Source organism: Mesocricetus auratus, unplaced genomic scaffold (genome assembly GCF_017639785.1).
Source record: "Mesocricetus auratus isolate SY011 unplaced genomic scaffold, BCM_Maur_2.0 Super-Scaffold_100004, whole genome shotgun sequence".
Taxonomy (NCBI): Eukaryota; Metazoa; Chordata; class Mammalia; order Rodentia; family Cricetidae; genus Mesocricetus; species Mesocricetus auratus.
Window position 1 is genome coordinate 44,640,777 of NW_024429189.1, and position 19,392 is coordinate 44,660,168.

General features: G+C 44.2%; 1 protein-coding gene across 1 annotated transcript in view; it reads right to left on the minus strand.

Moving 5' to 3' along the window:
• Pde11a (phosphodiesterase 11A) overlaps positions 1–19,392 on the minus strand; it is a 365,214-nt gene that overhangs the window by 84,267 nt on the left and 261,555 nt on the right. Inside the window, exons 11-12 of the mRNA XM_040745629.1 lie at positions 6,546–6,692; positions 5,991–6,098 (exon numbers count right to left, since the gene is read on the minus strand). Of these exons, the coding sequence (XP_040601563.1) occupies positions 5,991–6,098; positions 6,546–6,692 (255 nt within the window). The remainder of the gene's footprint in view (positions 1–5,990; positions 6,099–6,545; positions 6,693–19,392) is intronic.

Consider the following 19,392-nt stretch of genomic DNA (forward strand, 5'->3'; position numbering starts at 1 on the left):
CCTTGCCGCCAGTACCACCATAAATTTTAATGTGATCACAAGCTCTTTTCCTTCATATCCAGTGAATTCTGCAAGATCATAATATCCTACATGAACCCCAGCTGAACCTTGGTGTGCTGTGCTGTGATAAGAGCAAGATTTTGAGCAATGAAAGTTACCTGTCATCTTATAGTGGGGGGGTGGGACCTGGACACTGAGCAACACGGTTCTTTGATAATATTACCCTAAACTAATACACTCAATTCAATTAGTATTTATTGAGCCCCCACAGGAAGCAGGGCAATGCCCTAAGTGCTAATGAATCTATTTCTAAGACAGTAAAGAATCCTGACCCTAAGGAAGCCTCACTTTCTCCCTTGGAAACTGTCAGAGATCACATATCATTTATAACTCCCCTCCAAAAGTATCCCCGTAACTTAGACATCAAGACATGCCTTGTAGTTTACAAACAAAAACGGTTCGTTCCTGCATCTGGTTTACACTGGGAATGCCGGAGACATGGTCATCATCGTTCATCACACAGGTGCACGGCGGGACAGTATTTCTTTCTACTTACACAAATAAGGAGTATTTGTATAGGTTTCTCATTCTCTCTTTTAGCCACAAATGATGACAGCACTACTCAGACTATTTATTAGAGGAAGTCAAGCTCAGTAAATCTTAACTGTGTGGGTATCTCTTTAAAACAAAAGATAACCTTGAAGCTTTGATTCCACATTTTTTAAAACTTCCAGTCAGGGTCATGGAACAAATAAAAAAGTGACCAGTGGGGTGCCAGGTGAACTAAGCATTCATCAAAATCCATATCAAACTGCGCGTCCTATGAATTTCTCCTTTGTTTCTTTCAATTTTGAATGAGCTACTATTAACTGCGCGTCCTATGAATTTCTCCTTTGTTTCTTTCAATTTTGAATGAGCTAATATTAATTGCGTGTCCTATGAATTTCTCCTTTGTTTCTTTCAATTTTGAATGAGCTACTATTATTTGGTTTCCTAAACATGAGTGAGTCAAGAGGCTTCTGTAAAACCATTCTGAGTCAATAATCTTATTTTCTCTGTGTGAAATAATTTTAGAGATAAAGGCTAGGAAATTGATATATATATTCACAATTTGAGTGTTCTGTTGTTTGTGGGCCAAAACTTTGCTCAGGGGTGACACACAGCTATGCACTTTCCGATTCTCCCAGACAATGGGTTTAGGAAAATACACGATCAGGTTTCAAGTCACAGGAAAGGCAAAATTACTCATGTCAACGCACAGTGGGTCAGAAGTGAGTAATAAAACAGGCCATCCTCATAGAAGAGGCTCTGTTGCGACAGATCGGCTTTCGTTTTGCATTGGGCTGTGTGCCTCAGTGTCTCTCCTGCCAGAGGAAAAGAAACTCTGGGAAGGTTGGTCAAGGTTTAACCGCCCCCACCATCCGGCTTCCAGAGATTGGCTGGGAAGCTTTGCCTTGGAGCGCCATCTAGAGGGAATTTCAGCACATACAGGGCATTCTCTTTGGGCTATGTGATCCAGACTTAACCAGATATTTGGGGAATATAGTAAAAAAATTTCTTCCTTCCTTCCTTCCTTCCTTCCTTCCTTCCTTCCTTCCTTCCTTCCTTCCTTCCTTCCTTCCTTCCTTCCTTTCCTGCCTCCCTCCTCCCCTGCCTCCCTCCCTTCCTTCCCCCCTCCCTCTCTCCCTCCCTCCCCCTTCCCTCCCTCCCTCCCTCCCTCCCTCTCTTGGGAAGTAGAGGTAAGATGACCAGAAGTTCAACCTAAAGAAACCACAGAAAACAGGAAAGTAAAAATGGACCGTGGGTAGGTGTGGAGAAGGAGCCCGGGAGAATGGGACAATAGATGCTATGTAGGTAAAATAGGGAAATTAGGGGTTCAACTGGGCAGAGAGAAGGGGAGAAATACAGAGGGAGAGGAGGGGAAGGGATAAATTACATCAAGGGTGTTTGAAAATGTCATAGGGAAACTTTAGTGTTTACAAAAAATACCCACGTGTGTGTGTGTGTGTGTGTGTGTGTGCATACATACTCAGTTTACATGCAGTTATTTTACTTGGAGCAATAATGCTCCCTCAGGGGCATCAGACTCTAACAAAACCCCCAGTTCCAGGCACAGGAAACTTTTCTCAGGTTGTTGTGGGGGGGTCCAATAAATTACCAGTTAATACAGCCCATTGCCGTTGCTCTTGGTTGCCCCCCAGAACTTGTAGGCAAGACCCGTCGCTGAAGAGACTACATACTTCTGACACAGTACTTTGAGGAACCGAGCTGGAGCCAGCCAGGAAGCCTACACCCTGAAAACTAGCACTCATAGTGTCTGAGTGGGTTATGCAAGTTACCAAGGCAAAGACACCCATCACCAGTTCCACATAGCTGTTAAGCCTTCCAGTCACACATTGATCAGAATGTGGTAAAATATCCCCAAGGGTGTCATAGTGGTACTGATATCTTGGAGGTAACCAACAGCTGTCTACTTGGATCTACATCTTGCTCGAGAGGAGGGAATTCATGTTTGGTACTGTAAACCTAGCCAACTACCCGTGGCTGGCAAAGTCATGGACCCCAGCAGAAAACCTAGTACAGCCACTCTCCCAGTAATCTCTGACTGTATTCTCAATATGTGTTCTTATCCCCACAGGTGTAGCTCCCACTCCCCATCGAAGAGGCTTCTTTTTTCTTTTGCAGTAGGTGAAGATTATTACAAGAATCTACAACTGGTCAAATGCCGAAAACAACAGGCCATGGGTGCCCAACCACAGCTGATCCATCTACAACACAGCTTGGGGAACGGATTGGAGGAGAGAGCAGAAGGATTGCAAGAGGCAGAGAACCAAGATGTCTGCTCTGAGTATGCGCTGTCTGTATATGACAGGGAAGCTGTACCCATGAAATATCAACAATATGGCTACCCAAGCAAGACCTACATAATGACAACACTGCTGACATGTCAATGTGGATGGGGAAATTCACAAAGCCCCACTCCTAGATGAAGAGTTACAGGCAAATCATGGCTTCTGAGTCAGTCTTGCCCAGGGATGAGCTCCTGGTAGATCACCTAATGCCAAGTGGGCACCCTAAACATATACGCATAGTAACAGCATCAAATGGACCCAGGAAACGGATATATAATTATAATTAGTTATGTAACTATAATTATGCAACTAAAGAGGAGGAGGTCATGAATTGGAGAGGGAATAGGGGGGCAAGGGAAGTATTACAGGGTGACAAGGAGAGGTGGAAATTATGTAAACATAGTGTTCATGTGTGAAATTCCCAAAAAATTAGAAATGAAGTAAGAAAGGATACCGAGTTGGGAGGGGGAGAAAGTGGGGTATGTATCTGATAGGAATTAGGAGGGGTGAGAAGTGGATGTACTCAAAATACTTTGTGTGTATGCTTGAAGAGCCTCAAAAATAATACAAACATTGTTTTTAAAAAGAAGTTTAAGAGCATTGTCAGCTACATAGCTAGTTTAAGGTTGGTTGGGGCTACATGAATCTAAAAAATATCTGAAATAATAGGAAAGTTCAGTTTTGGTTTTAACTTGTCACACAGAAATAAAATATGTGGTTCCTTAAATGGAGACAGAATGTCTACTGAAACAGTGAGAGACCTCAGCAGACTTGAGGGGTGTGTGCAGCTATGGTGCCCCACACAGACATAACACGAGTATCCTTTCCCCACAGGAGATCATGTCAGAAACCACATTTGATGTGCACGTAGGTTAAGCAGTCTTCGCTGTCTCCAGAATTGTTGTCTTGATTCAAAACATTCTGCTTCACTGGATTTTCCAAGGTCAAGATGGAGAAGACGCTTGTGTGAGGAAAGCAAAAGCTGGTGTTCCAGCCTGCTGTCATCCTTCACTAAGTTCGGCGAAACTTGAGCAGAAAGATTCCTCCAGATGCAACGGCTTAGGGCTGTGTGCGGGAGACTAAAATAATATCCACCGACATCTTCTTCCCAAAGACGCCTTTCCACACTTTGCAACCTCCTGCCCGTCTCCCTCAGAGAACTTCAACAGTGAAGGCTTCTATTTTTGCAGCAGCATGAATAGAAAAACAAAACCCAGACTTTTTCTAACAGTGACACTCTTCAAGTTGCTGAGCAAACACAAAGCACCCTTAAAATACTCTGACAGCACGATGACTCCAGTTATGGGGGGGCGGGGCGAGGCACAGCCGGAGGGTTTTTTTTTTCACTACTTAAAAGTAGCAGGACTGTTGGTACTACAAAAAAGTTCAGTGGTGAAAGCTCAGTATTTGCACCGTTTTACATCTGTGGGTGCAGCATGACCCCACCACTGCGGCCAGACGCGTGCTTCCCCGGGGGCTTGTCATAAAAGACCACCTCTGTCCTTGGTACCTACGATGCACAGCATCATCAGCGTTCCTGTTTCCTCTCTCTGAGCAACGCTTCTGCTTGCTTATTTTGGCAGGTCCACACATCCATAGGTTTTTCCAAGATAACTTGTTAATAAGTCGTTGCTGTGCGTGAGCCAGACTTGTGAGGTCTCCACACAGAATCTATTTCTTGTCCACTGAGCTCTGTCAAAGTTGAGCAAGATGGTGTACTACACAGTAGAAGGCAGGACCAGTCTGGCTTTCCCAGTCAGCCTGCCTCATCCTTAAGCAGCGGGGGACTCACTGGAGTTCTAAAGCAGAGAGTAAAGACCTCTTAGCATCATTTGCTGCATACTAGAGTTGAAGCCAGTCCAACATACATGATTGTGAGCTGACTGAGTGCATGGCAGAGTACAGGTGTGCTGGGCTGCAGAGGCTGGGAACACACATGCGAATGTTGTTGGAGGAACAAGGAATTGGCTATTTCCTCAGGTGGCTTAACAGAGATGAGAGATTGGGCACTTAAGACACACAGACGAAATAGCTGTCCTATACTGGCACTATGGGGAAGGAAGTAAATATTGATGTTTCAGGAGAAAGGGGAACTCTGTAGAAAAAAACTAGCATTGGATCAGTACCTTAAAGACTGGGAAGAAGTTTAATGGGCAGAGAACAGGGTGGAGATTTTCATGGAGAGGTAGAATGGTCTTCATTCATTTGGACTAAAACAAAATGCGTTTTACACAGAAGTCCCAATTTTGTGTCCACGTTGTCAGTTGGGTACAAAGAAATGAAGTATTTGTATTTAGGTTGTAAGAATCCAGAACCCATCATCGATTTTTTTGCATAGTAAATAATTTATGTACACTCACACATGTATATATCTTACTTCTTTACATTATTAAGTAGCAGAAAATCTAACATACTTAAGTCAGAAAACATTCTCCTTGGTCGTTTAACAAACAGTGTGAGTAGAAACCAGACCAACGTTTCTCACTAGCAAATGGGAACCAGCAGAAGGTTTTGTTTTGATCCTTGCCATCAACGTTTGCTTTCAGAGTTAATCCCAAGGCCTTTTCTGGCCAGCTGTGCTGGTGTTCCCTATAAATCACACAGGCCTCCATCAATGGCCTAGACCCAAGAGACAGATAATTTCAGCTTAGTGAGCCTCCGAACCCTGTGTGTTCACTCTTACCCGCTCCTGCTCCTGAGGCCTCCCTGGGCCTTTCCCCAAGCAAGTGTTCTTTCTGAATTTCACATACTCATGGTCACGTTCACACATCCTCTTGGGTCTTTGCAGCAACTCAATCCTATCCAGTGATTTCTCTGTCCTGTGACACACCCCTAGTTCCTCTACAAAGAAATTACATTGGGGGTAGGGAGTAAGGATGGGCAAGAGAACCAACTTACAAAACACCAGAATAGAGGGCCCTGGTCTTCATTCTAGGGCTATCCACCTGCGTTAAGGTGTTAACGATTTTGTAGTTTTAAAGAAACTGTTGTCAAATATATACTACCGTAAACAGGACATGTATGGGCTGCCGTGGAATAATCATGGGGCAAATTTTCAGTGAAACAGAAATACATAGAAGAAAGCCTGGAGGGGCACATGAATGGAGGTGACCTTCCACCACCCACAGACACACTTACGGTGAGCATGGCAAACATCAGCTGGCACACGTTGAAGGCATGTCTCCAGTTGTGGTAGAGAACCATCCGGTAGTTCTTCCTTACCGTCAGAAGCCACCTGCACAGGGTCTGAAATGGGAGGGGGTGTTAGGGGGTGGTTTGTGTCCTCAGAGGACCACTGCTAAAGTGATACCATAAGGTGATCAAACTTTCCACAAGGGGCTGGGTAGGCGGCTGGGAGGAAGACCTGAGTCTGGTTCACATCTTTAACTCTAGTCTGAGGGTATCTGATGACCTCTTCTGACCTCCCTGGGTTCCAGGCATGCACGCGGTGCCCATACTTACACACGGGCAAAACAGCCATACACAAACTAAGACAAATCTAATAAAGACATTTTTAACAAAACAAAGCAAAGACCTAAACTTCCATGAACATTCTGCCAGATTCTTGAGGCACTTCCATGGGGCACACAGGCAGGGACTGTCACCTACACCGTATCTTTGGAAAGCCTTTATGTCACAGTGACGACAACACTTTGCAGGTGCACTCCTTAGCTCCAACAGAGACCATCTTACCTCATAGTCGATTTTAAATTTCTGTACCATCCCCAGCTCCATGAACATCCGGAGAGCAGCTGTGATCATGGCGTCAACATCAAGGGAAAAGTCATCAAAGTGGATGTCATCAATGGCCAGCTCTGACACCAGAGGGATGTTGGCTGCCTACAAAATCGAAGACATAAGCCAAGACAAGTTCACCAGCTTTACCTAACCCCGTGTCCCACTCTCTCCTGCTTATCAGTGGCGCCGCATAAATCAGTCCTGACCCGTACTTACACTCTGATACTGCTAAACTCTGAGCTATAAATGTCTTTTGTTTCTCAGCGGCAAACGCCCAAGAAAATGGAGGGGGGAGGGAGAGAAGGGAAGCTAATTAGAAGATAAAATATACACACTAGGTCTCTCCACAGAATTCAGAATATACAACTGTCTAGTTTACTGGGACTGTGGCCATACAATATACTCTGGTGCATATTGCTACATGAGGAAACATCTGGGTGGCCAGCAGCTATGCATTTTATTTGCTTCCATGCAGAATAGGAGGTGGGAATGCGCTGCTTTCCTTGCTTCTTCCATGCTTGTATCCTGTACCTCACAAAAATGTTCTCTGTTAAACACACATTCTGTGTATTCAGAAGGACATACAAGGGCAAACGGCTCATCTCTGGTACAAAGTGTGCTGCGCTGACGGTCCTGGAGAGACAGCACAGCTTCATGTGAAAGATACCTTTTTCTGTACTGTTTAACAATACACAGTACAATTCTAGTACTGGCCATATAGTTAGGGTTTCCAAACACCCCTGTTAGGTGGCTGTCAATCGTTATCCAGCACAAACCTAAAGGGGAGGGAAACTAAATCTATAGAAATCGTTTTTTATGCCAATTGGTTGGGTTTACTGTGCCATTTGGGCCTCTCTTGCTGTGTTGGGGGGTTATTTTTATGACTTTCAAGTTACCAGAGACCACTGTGTATTTGTATTCCTAGTCTATTCACTGGGTATAAATTATCCTGTGAGTAATTTATGCCCTGGAACTACTTTGGCTAAGCAATTAAATCCAGCTATGGTCACTCCAGGCATTCCAGAAACCACATAATCAATCCTGCCTCTCCAACCCGGTGCTTTTCTACAAAAGTTTATGTGCCTAAGCAAAAATACAAACAGTGCTTATTGCCCACACTGTGGATGAGTGATGGCCAAATCTATGTGTTGGGACAATTAAGCTTCCTTCTTGAAGACTTTACTTCTATCAAAACTTAATTCCCTGAGACTTTACCAAATCCTTTTAATATACCAATAGGTTTACAGGTACTAGATTTCTGGAATTAAACGGTAAGGCTTTTGAAATTCACAGTGGTAGACATCTTCTTGGTGTGTATGCGTCCCTATGAAAGTACCTTGTTTGTTTATTTACCTTATAACTTTTTCATCAAAATTAGATAAATCTATATTAGTTTTTTAAATAAGTGTCCAGTAACGGGTTTCATTATGAATGTCACACATGCATGTCAAGTATTTTGCTCAAAGTCAACCCCTCTCCCACCCCTCTTCCTGTGTTCCCAGTTCATCTCCACCAACAGCTCTGCTTTCACTTCTGTGTTACACATACATTTGAATACATATCCAACACATGAGCAAAACCACACGATGTTTGCCTTTCTGAGTCTGGCTTATTTTGTTTAGCATGATGATTCCAAGATCCATTTCATGTATTATTTACTTATATGCCCGCCTTTTTGTTTGCTTCAAATGGCACAATTTTACTTTTCTTTTGGTATTTGTGTGTGTGCCGGCTTGTGGGTGTGTTCGTTCACACACACAATTTTGTGAGTGAGGCAGACGGAGGTTGACGCCGTATCTTCCACTGTTCTCCCCACCTTACTCTTTTTGAGAGAGGACCTATGACTCAACTGGAACTCTTCAGTTGGCTAGAATGTCTGGCCCATGATCTCTAGGGATCCGCCTGTCCCATGTTTGTACCCATCCATGCCCCCTGTTTGTGTCTGCAACAACACCAAGGTTATAGAGGTGTCCAGCTTTATGTGGGGCTGGACATCTGAACTTGGGTCCTCATGTTCCTGCAGCAACCACTTATCCACCAAGCTGTCTCCCCATCCAACTTCCTTCTGTATGACTGAACAAACACCCACCATATCACGGTATATCACTGCCTACATGACCACGTTTTCTCTATCTGTTATTCTGCTGACATGCACTTAGGTTGGTTCCATATCTTGGCTATTGTTAATAGGGTGGCAATAAACACTGATGCACTTGGATCTCTGCAGGACTGAACACATCAGTGTTGAAAGCAAATCAGCTGCCTCATGCTGTTACAAACGCAGACACACAGTCATATTCCTCTGGCAACAAATGGAGCAACCACGTCCAACACCTAGATTTATTTTAATCAAGTAAGATTGCTGAAATTTTATTAATTATTACAATTATTTTGTTTTAAGAATTATCCAAATTCCCACCATTGAAGATAATGGTCAATCTGACTCATGTGATACCTGACAACTTCTGTTGCCCGGAGCACTGCCCATTTCATGCATGCATGCTTACATACATTCATAATAAATACATACATACATCATACATCATACATAATACATACATACATACATACTTTGTCTTGTTAGGTAATATTCAACAATTATACCATTATTCCCATCTACAAGATATGAATAGTTAACTCACATAGTTTACTCTGACCACCTGTCAAATCCTTGATCTCACATGAAATTCTGTAGTAGTATTAGTGGTAGTTCTTCAGCCTTCCAGTGGAGCAAAGGGTGGCCTTGAACTCCCTCCTGAGTGCTGGGACTAGTTATGTGCCATCATGTTGGGCTAACAGCCTTCTTTGCCGTGTGCTTTGTTGTTTACGTATTTACCATTAGCTCAAACTTCTTGTCAAAGAAATTCAATGTTGTTAATGACAACATTGTCTCCTTTAAAAATGTTAGATGCTTTTTTGATTACTCTATGGATTTCATGAAAAGATGACTCCAGGTTCCTGCTCTGACTTCCCTAGATGAGGGACTGCAACCTGTGAGGTCAAATAAACCCTTTCCTCTCCAAGTTGTTTTTTGACGGAGAAACAACCAGGACACTCTGAAGATGTTAATGACAGTCCCATTTGACCTTTCTTCTCCTTCCCTGCTTTTTACCACTTCGCTTTGATCTTTGTTCTTATGGTGACAGAAGCACACATGCTAATTTACACAAACATTCAAGTAAACAGAATTACTAAACACATGTACATTGTTGTACAGCAGACCTCTAGAACGTCTTCATCCTATGTAATCATTCCCACTGAGCAACTCTTAATATTCCACTCCAGCTTTTAGCGATTATCATTCTACTTTCCGTTTCCAAGTTTGGTTGCTCTAACTACCGTGTACTTAGGGACTCGTGCAGTATTTGTCTTCATGTGACTGGCTTGGATCCTGTAAGTTGGCATATTCCCCTTTAAAGACAATATGCCAAGGGGTGTGCATCCAACACACCTTTTCTTTTCCCTCAAATGGCTCAGTGTCTTCCTCAATTAGCCTTCAATAAGGGAGTTTGAGATATCACCGACTTTGGAAGTCTTGGAGGTTTTCCTTGGGTGCCCGATAACCTTTGGTTTCCCAGTCTTGCTTAGAAGCTTCTATTACAGCCTGGAGGCTGCCCTGTGGAGGGGCTGTGTGACCTGTTTTCTTGGGGAGCTGGGCGAGGTCCCCCTCCTTGTATCTGTGCTCTTATGGGCCCCTCTTCTCTAGAGCATCTGACAGCTGTCTGGTTGTGAGTCTACGGTGGGGTCGGGGCAGCCACACTAATGATCTCACTAGTGTGGAACTGCTAATTCAGTACCGTCCAGCCCATACCCCTGCCGGCCTCTGCACAGATGGCTCCACACGAAGACTCCAGGAGTGGGACGGGGACCCTGAGGCACCCGCCCTTAGACTCCTGTTTTCCTGCAGGAGCCCCGCTTTCACCCTCACTCAGGGCCACCCCCTGAGCTGTTTGTAGGGAGGAGTCGATGGTGTACAGCTGATCTCTCACCTCTGCACTGCTAGCTGTTTTGACTTTCTTGGGTTTGCTAAGTTAAATCCCATTTATCTGTTTGTTCTCTAGGTTCCAAAACGCTATCATTAGTAACTTCTTTCTCAGTTGATTTGTCTTTGAGAATTTATACCAAATCCTCTATGACTATTTTAAAAAGTCCTGGGAATGGAACAACAACAACAACAAAAAGACAAGGAGCTTGCTTAAGTGACTATTTTAATCCATAAATGATCAAAATGCTGTTATTTAATGATACTTTTGACATGGCCAGCTTGGGCATGCAGAAGTAAACCAGATTTAGTATGCAGTCCCTTCTAATACATGTGACTGGCAGCAGCAATGTGTATTGTGCCTGTGCGTTCAGTACAAGAGCTCACACTAATCAGGCTGTAATAACCAACAGATACCACACTGCTCCTCCTTAGGAAAGTGCCAGAGCAGCTTGGTCCCCCACCCCCACTTTTGTGGTTTGTGTATAGGGAATGCTGGGTATTTGAAGAGATCTATGTTTGTTGCACTTTGTTCAAATTTAAGAGCAACCAGAAAACTGCTTCCTAAGGGACAAAGGCACTACCCAAAATGACACAGGTCTTTCTGGTCTCAGCAGGAAAGTCTGCTTCTGAGTTGAAACAGGAGACTGAAGCCTCTTACTGATTGTCACCAGAGATGCCTAAATGGCAATGGCGACATCATTGCTGCTCTCCCAGTAGCCCCTGTCTTCCAGTTATTAATAGTGTGGGCCTCCATGCCATTATAAATCCTCCCCTTCAAAGGCACTAAATTCACTTAATTATCTCAAAAATTAAAGAATATAGGCATCTTTTCATTATGAAATGTTAATGGAAAGGAAATAAGAACATTAGGTTGAGAAATGGAGGATGACCTCTGGTTCACTAAGACCCAACCTTATTGACCTTGTCTTTTTTCCCTAATAGGTTGATTGATCCACAGTTAAATCATGCCAGTCCATATATCACCCTGAGCCCTGTTGTAAACCTTTGCTGGGATGTACAGATACATAAAACATTCTCAGACTTTCAGGAGAGATCTTTTTTTTTGATCATTTAACCAAATATGGGCAGTTTTCATCCATACATTCAAGAGCAAGTTCTCAACAATGAAGAATAAAAAGCAGAGGACATCCTGAGGAGACAGGTGTGGCCATGTCACCTGCAAAAGCCCCGGAAACAGCCTTCTATTGCTGAGTTCCTTGTGCTGTAGACACATGCCCCCATCCTGTCTGAGGAGCACAGGCTGGAGCCACATCCTCCAAGCCTATAATTACTCTAACCATACAATATTAACAAAACAAATCAAAGTCAATTTCTCAAAGTGTCAGTCTTCAGCTTTTAAATATTTATAAGGTGCCATATCCCTAAATCAAAGAGGAGTGTCACAATCCAAAATAACTGCTGAATTAATAGCCAGGAAATAACATTTGGATAAAGAACCATTTAGTTTACTGCAGCAATAAATGAAAACACAGAATCGTGAGTCTCGCAGCTAATCTGAATAATGCTCAAGAAGTGAGAGTCTCTGCTGGGAGTACCTGGTGTCCTCTGACCAGTCCTTTTCTTTGTTTGCATCTTGGCAGTTAAGTGCTTATCACAGGGAGTCATCAAGTGCCTCCTCTACAGACTGAAAAGGAAGCATTCCCAAGGAGCCATAAAGTGTAAAATGCAGTCCTGGGTCCCTTGACACATGGATACCATGTTTTGTGATGTTCAGTAAATGGGAAGAGATAACCAAGTGGGTGGCAGGCCAGCCCCGACTGTTCTGAGCAAAGTAGACCTGTTGCATTGTTCCGGCCACTCACCCACTTGGTCCTCTGGACAAAAGCCTTGGGCTTCCAGGACTGGTGTGGAGAGGAAGTTGAGCTCCTATGGAGATGCGGAAGGGAATCCAGAGCACATTCCACACAGAACTTACTGTGTGCGGGGGATGGATTTGGCATTTTATGAATATTAACTCAGTGGTTCTTTATAAGCACTTTAAGAATATTTGAACTGGGGATATTTAAAATCCTGTATCACAAGGAGGTCAATAAATGACTGCTCTAAGTTTGCAGTACAATTAGTAGAGGCAGGTTTGAATCTGAGCTGTAAATGCTGCCTCCAAACTGCCTGCTACCCCTGGAAATGGACCGATAGCAAGCTAAGGGTCACCTATTCCTGTCCAATGCAAAGTAACTTGGTATGCCATGAACATCACTTGGGATTTAGCTGCAAATGGCCTGCCTCGTGGTCCACTTCTTATGATGAACATCCTCAGCCCATTTGGGAGAATACTGTCTTGGTTTTTCTTTGTATGAGTCCGCTTGGGGAATTCTCTAAGCTCATAGCTGCCTTTGGAATAAACCCCAGTTAGTTTTGTGCTGATTGCACACATGTAGAATCAACTCTTGAGAGACCAAGACCTTCCTGAATGAACAACTTGTTTACTGAGGAAGTGGACACAGACATTAGACATGAGCACAGCGCCATCACCAAAAAGTAGCACGTGATTGCCTTGCAATTAAGTGGTAATTGCCTTGTAATTGCCTAGGACATTCTTCCCAACAAATATAGAAGCCAATCCTGTACTGACACCGATCCTTGAGTGGCTGTCAGCAAGACACCAAAGTGAATCTCAGACTGAGCATCCTGTATAAACTACTACAAGACTATGCTGCTCGGCAGCTTGAGGTATAACAGCACACAGAAATAGGAAATACCGAATGGTCATGGCTGTTATAGCTATGTTGCCGTTGTGACCACTGTATTAACTAACAGCTTTCCCTGATGTGACAAATTCCTGAGAAAAATCTATTTAAGGAAGAAAGACTTATTGGCTCATGATGTCAGTTCATGGTTGATAGGCTCCAGTGCTTTCAGACCTATCACAAGAAAGAAAAGTTGTGATAGAAGGGTCTTATGAAGGAAGGATGTTCATCACATAACAGCCATGAAGCCAAGGAAGGGAAGGAGGCAGGATGAGAGACAGAGACAGAGAGAGAGAGAGAGAGAGAGAGAGAGAGAGAGAGAGAGAGAGAGAGAGAGAGAATAAATACAGAATATACCACTTAAGGGTACACCTCCCAGTAACCTACTTCCTCCAGCTAGGCCTCACCTCAGCTATGACTTCAATAGATGAGCTCATTGATGTTGTTAGGGCCCTCATTATCTAGTCATTTCTCAGAGTCAATGGAGGCATTTCAATACATGAGCCCTTGGAGGTATTATATAGTCAAACTGTAACAGTCATTGTTGTGTGAAAGCACATATCATTTTCCCAAAGAAGAATAGAATGGACACAGGAATTTAATGATAGACTTTGAGGTGTCATACTCTACCATCATCCTTAGGAAAGTTAATGGAATTCCTTTTAGATCAGCACAGACACATTTGATGGCTAACTCCATAGCAGGCTCTACCCAGGGTGCAACACATACCGTTGGGAAATAATTCAGTCCCTCAGCCTGGAGATGCATTGAAGTGCCCAAGTAGTTTAAGTGTGGCAATGGGGGAAACACATGACATTACTATAATCCCTAAAAATATTTTCAGTTTGGTGTTATATCTTAATTAGAAATTGCCATTATAAAGTTCATTTAGAATAATTTAAACTTTAAAGAATAGTTATCAGGATAAAAAAGTTTCAATAAAACCTGTCCCCAAATGTTAGGTGATAACTCCATTCCCAAGACTCATAATGTGCTCCTGCACAAAAGAGGAACACACAGAGTAACTGGTGAATACCCAAAAGTTCAGAGGCAACGAGAAGAGAGACAACCACAGGCCAAGAACTGTAGAAGATCATGTGATGTGGACGTTGAGGACAGAAGACCATGTGATGTGGGCATTGAGGACAGAAGATCATGTGATGTGGGCATTGAGGAGGGAAGACCATGTGATGTGGGCATTGAGGGATGAGAGAGTTCAGCAGGTGAAGAGGTGGCAGAAGCTGTCCCAGGCAGAGGACAGTGTGGGCACAGAAGGTTTCTGGGTATCTGTAAAGATGGCACGTGCCCAGAGGTGTGGGCACAGAGGTACCAAAGGCCTTTGGACTCACAGCATCTAGGACTTGCTTTACTCAACTCAGAAGCTTTGCCTGCCACATCAGCTGCAACACTTGAGCACATTCAGGTAAAAGTTCTCAATTTTTCCAAACTCCTACCTGTGACTTCATAGCATAATACTGACATCTGCCTATCCCAGGATACCATGGCTAGCTTTTGTTAACTGTCCAGAGAAATCTGATCCCTTAACTCCAGCCGGTGACCAGTCCCTGTCCTCTGACCCGTAGTGTCAGAACTCCCTTCCAGGACTGCCTGGTAAAACTGTATTCCTAACTTCGCTGTGGCAGATGAAAATGTTAATACCATTTTCCTATGAAAAAGTTGTTTGTGGTTTCTCTCTCTCTCTTTGTTCACTTAGCAGCCCACCTTCTCCTTCCAGGAGAATTTTACGACCAGTCCTGTGTCCTCCAGGGAAAGGAACTTGGTTTTGGTGAGTAAGCCTCTAGGTTTAAAGGGTCATGAGGAGAAGGATTTTCCTTTCCAATAGGATAGAGAAAGGGATGGAAGAAGGGGAGGGGCTGGAACCGCAGCTGACCTCAGTGCACTCATCAAAGGACCACCAGGGAGGCGCTACTCAGGTGCTCACCAAGTAGTTGAATCAGAACTTGGCCTGCGAGTGGCCAAGTGGACACCTGCCATTGCTTGTACCCAGGGACTCAGCAGTCCCTCTTTTCAAGAGAGACTGGTGACGACTTTAGCCCACCAGCATCCAGTACCCACCCACGACAGTTTTCATGACCACAGCTGCTTTGCCTTCTGCATACCATTTCTCTGACTTGCACACAGTTGGGTGGGCCTTAACGACTCTGGCCCTGTTTGACTTCAACCTGCTGAGCTAGCATCTTTGCTTCGGGGTTTGCTGCCCCTCTCTTCTACAGGGTGAAAGGAGTCACAGTCACCGAGGTGTCTTCCCTACCGCACGCTGCTAGCAGGCAGGCCATACAGATGTGAGGCAATAATTCAAAGACTCCTCCAGTGGCTTGATAGACAAAGGAAAGGAGAGACAGAGATGAGAAAATTGTGCAGCAACTAAAGATGAAGCTGTCCAGGAGTATCAGCCTCTAGAGATATATCAGAGCATCAACCTCTAGACATGGACCAGAGCACCAGCCTCTAGATATGGACCAGAGCACCAGCCTCTAGACATGGACCAGAGCACCAGTTTCTAGATATGGGCCAGAGCACCAGCCTCTAGATATGGATTAGAGTATCAGCCTCTAGAGATGGACCACACATCAGTCTCTAGAGATGGACCACAGCATCAGGCTCTAGAGATGGATCACAGTAACAGCCTCTAGACATGGACCAGAGCACCAGCTTCTAGACATTGACCAGAGCATCATTCTCTATACAGGGACCACAGCATCAACCTCTAGAGATGGATGGAAACATCAGCCTCCAGAGATGGACCAGAGCATCAGCCTTTAAACATGGACCAGAGAATCAGTCTCTAGACATTGACCAGAGAATCACCCTCTAGACATGAATCTAGTATATGATCTATTCTACCTTGAGCAAAGGCAGGGGGTGGTGAAATCTGAACTTTGGGATGACCATTAGTAGCTATGGCAATACTGGATAACCTTATGGTGAAGGAAAAGGTGCAGAGCCACTGACCAGGATGTGAACTTTATGGGGTGGGGAATTTCCACCATGCTGCTCACCTTATACCATGCCATCTCAGTCACAGCCCATAGTCTGAGTCATTTCTTTGCAGCCTGCTAGTTGAGGTCAGGAGCACGATCTGCTACCACAGACACACGAGTCTAGTCACCCCATAATCACTCTCTGGTGAGATGTCCAGAAGAAATAGTTCAATATTTGTGCATTTAGTATAAACATTTTTTCTTATTCTGTGAATCAAATGCATAGCAAAGTCTCTGTCACTTTGGAACTACACATCTCAGATAAGGCTTCAGTATGTGGTTGGGTACCTTCTTAGGAAAATAACCCTTACTTTCCCATGTGCTTCACAGCTACTCTACTAGGTAAGATACACAAGAACTTGTATACTTTTACTTATAGGTCCAGTAAATATTTATAAAGCACAGGGAGCATTATAAAAGAAGGTTCCATTTTTAGGAGTGAATAAAACAGTCACTTGCCATGGAGACTTAATCTATCAAGAGACACACAGAAGGTTGTGGGAGCCGACTGCTGAGACACAATTCCCGGTCTTGGAGTCTACCCGGATTGATTTTTGCTGGAAGGAGGCGCTGCTGGGCACACATGCAGACATCCCTGTACGCACTGTCGTGTACACGTTTGAGCTTTAATCGACCTTTTGACTTCTACAAGTTATCTTATTAGCTCATTCTCTCTTGCCCAGACTGTTCTTAGACTCTGATAAATATTTTAATTTTCCACAGGCCGTGTTTTGGTGATATTTGATTCAAGCTGAATAATCAGGCATTTAAAGAGTGCATACTGTCCTGCAAAAATTTATTCATGAATTTATTCATAAATTTAACACCACTAACAGCTTTTAAAATTGAGAACTGAGCTGCTGACTATCTTTGGCAGTGCTGGATAGAATACATATCAGAGGAAATACTTTGCCCATGCGGGGCGTTTATTGAGACACATGTTCATCAAGTATTTTGCTAATTCTTGGCTATATTTCCTTTCCTTCTGCAACAGAGTCATGGGTGAAATTCCCTTTTTAGACTCCCTCCAGAAGAAGACTAACCTGCAGGCCTTAAGCCTTTCTCTTCGGATAAAGGAGCAGAACAAACTCAGGGATGAAATTCCCTTCTTAGTTGCAGTTTAGACTCCTTCCTAGCATAGACGAGGGAGTTGAGTTGAGTTGAGGAAGACATGCAGTGTGAAGTTCATCGGAGTAGAAAAACCCTGGGATTAGAATTCATATCTCATCAATCCGCCCCCTGCCTCCTGTATTAGTAACCACGACTCTCTGTCGTCCACGCAGTGATTTAAGGATCTCTTGGTTTCATTGCGGTGTCACCTCCGTATTGCTATTATTTCTTGCAGAGAGTTTCCTCCATCTAACCCCAAACATTTTTTTTGTTTGTTTTCAGCCATTGTGAGTCCGTCTCTCATCATGTATAATTTCCATAAGGAAAGGATTAAGATTCTCAAGTGTCAGCAATTATCACAGCCTAGTACTTTCTGTGGCTAGGCTCATACTTAAACGTGGGCTGGTGGCGTGCCAAGCGCATGGCTTCTGGAGCCAAGCAGATGCACATTTGAAGCTGTGCTTGTCACTTGCTAAAGCCGTGGCCTTGAGCCCTTCCTTCTGATAAGGGAGCAGAAGAATCGCTATCCCTCCAGGTCGTTGAAAAGTTGAAATGGGCTGAACACTTGGCCCAGCGCCAGGATCACAGCAGGCCCTCAGCATCTACCCTGCAGAGGTCTGGTCTGTGTGTTAGCACTGCCTGACACATGACCATGGGCGGCTGAAGCAGAGGTGGTGTGATCCCACAGGCCTGGGGTTCAAAGCCCCAGACCAAGGTGTTGGGAGGTTTTGGTTCTCCCTGGGGCTCTCCTTGGGGTAGATGTGTCCTCATCTGGCTTCCTACGCTTGAGTATATCTGGCATCTTTTCCTCTTCTCAAAAGGGCACTGTTTATGTTGGATTAGGAACGACTCCTTTTTACCTCAGTTGTTATTTATTCCCCTTTAATAACTAATTCCCCTACCTCCATGTCTATGTCCAGTCACATTCTGAAGTCTTGGTCCTGAGGGCTTCACCATATGGATTTAAAGGGAAATGTAATTTAACCCATAACAGGTGGTTATCATTGTCACTGCAATCTGAATACTGAAAGCCTTCAAAATAAATGTCCCATGCTGCACTTAAGCACAGTACCCACCCCCCCAAGAAACCTGCTGATTATAACCCCAACTCTTCCTCTCCCCATGCCTTCTAGATGTCTCTCCTAGTAAACTGTGCTCTCCTCACTCTTGGGGAACAGAACATCCAGAATTGGTGCTCCAAGGTAACACTAGAGGGACATACCACCAACTTTAGTACTTCACAAGGTAAGGCTTGGGGGCATCAACCTTTTGGGCATGACATCAGCCTCCATGTCCACCGGGAAAGGAGATGCACATGTGTGGAGATGGCGAGATCTGGGTCTTTAGCCTAATTCCTAGTTGGTTGAGCTCACATTTGCCACCATGCATTCCTATCTGTGTACTTCGAATGCTTAGAAAATCACTATGTAGAAATCCTGTTAGGGAAGATCCAAGACAGGCGTTCTTTCCCAGAGTTTCTGTCACCCCTCCTGACTCAGCAGAACCCCTTAGCTTACAATGTCCCTCCTATCCATTTCCTGGCTGCCTAGAACCCAGACAGACTCTCTCAAGTCGAGTCTCTCGGTGCGGCTGGACCTGCTCCTTCCACAGCCTGCTAGCCACTGGATTTCCTTGGCTGTCTTTCACTCTTGCCCATTCAATAAATACTTCTTTCAGGCATGTTGCCAAGTGCTGTGTGGGCATCTTTGTACTCTCCAGGCAGGGATTTCCTGAAGGGCAGGGTAGGACAGAAGTTCTTTGCTTTGGTTTTGAGCCAAACCAGAGACGTGTCTATAAATAGTAAGTGAAACCAAGGGACACATGGAAGTTGGACACCTTCTTTGGGAACATGCGTCAGGAGGATGAAGGGGTAGGAATCAGGAGGCAGCAGTCTCCGGAGGTTTAGGAAAGGCTTCCTTTTTCATGGGCAGTTGAGAAAATGGAATCCCCACTCTTTATGCCCCAACCCAGAGGAGAGGTGGCAGAGTCAGTGAGAG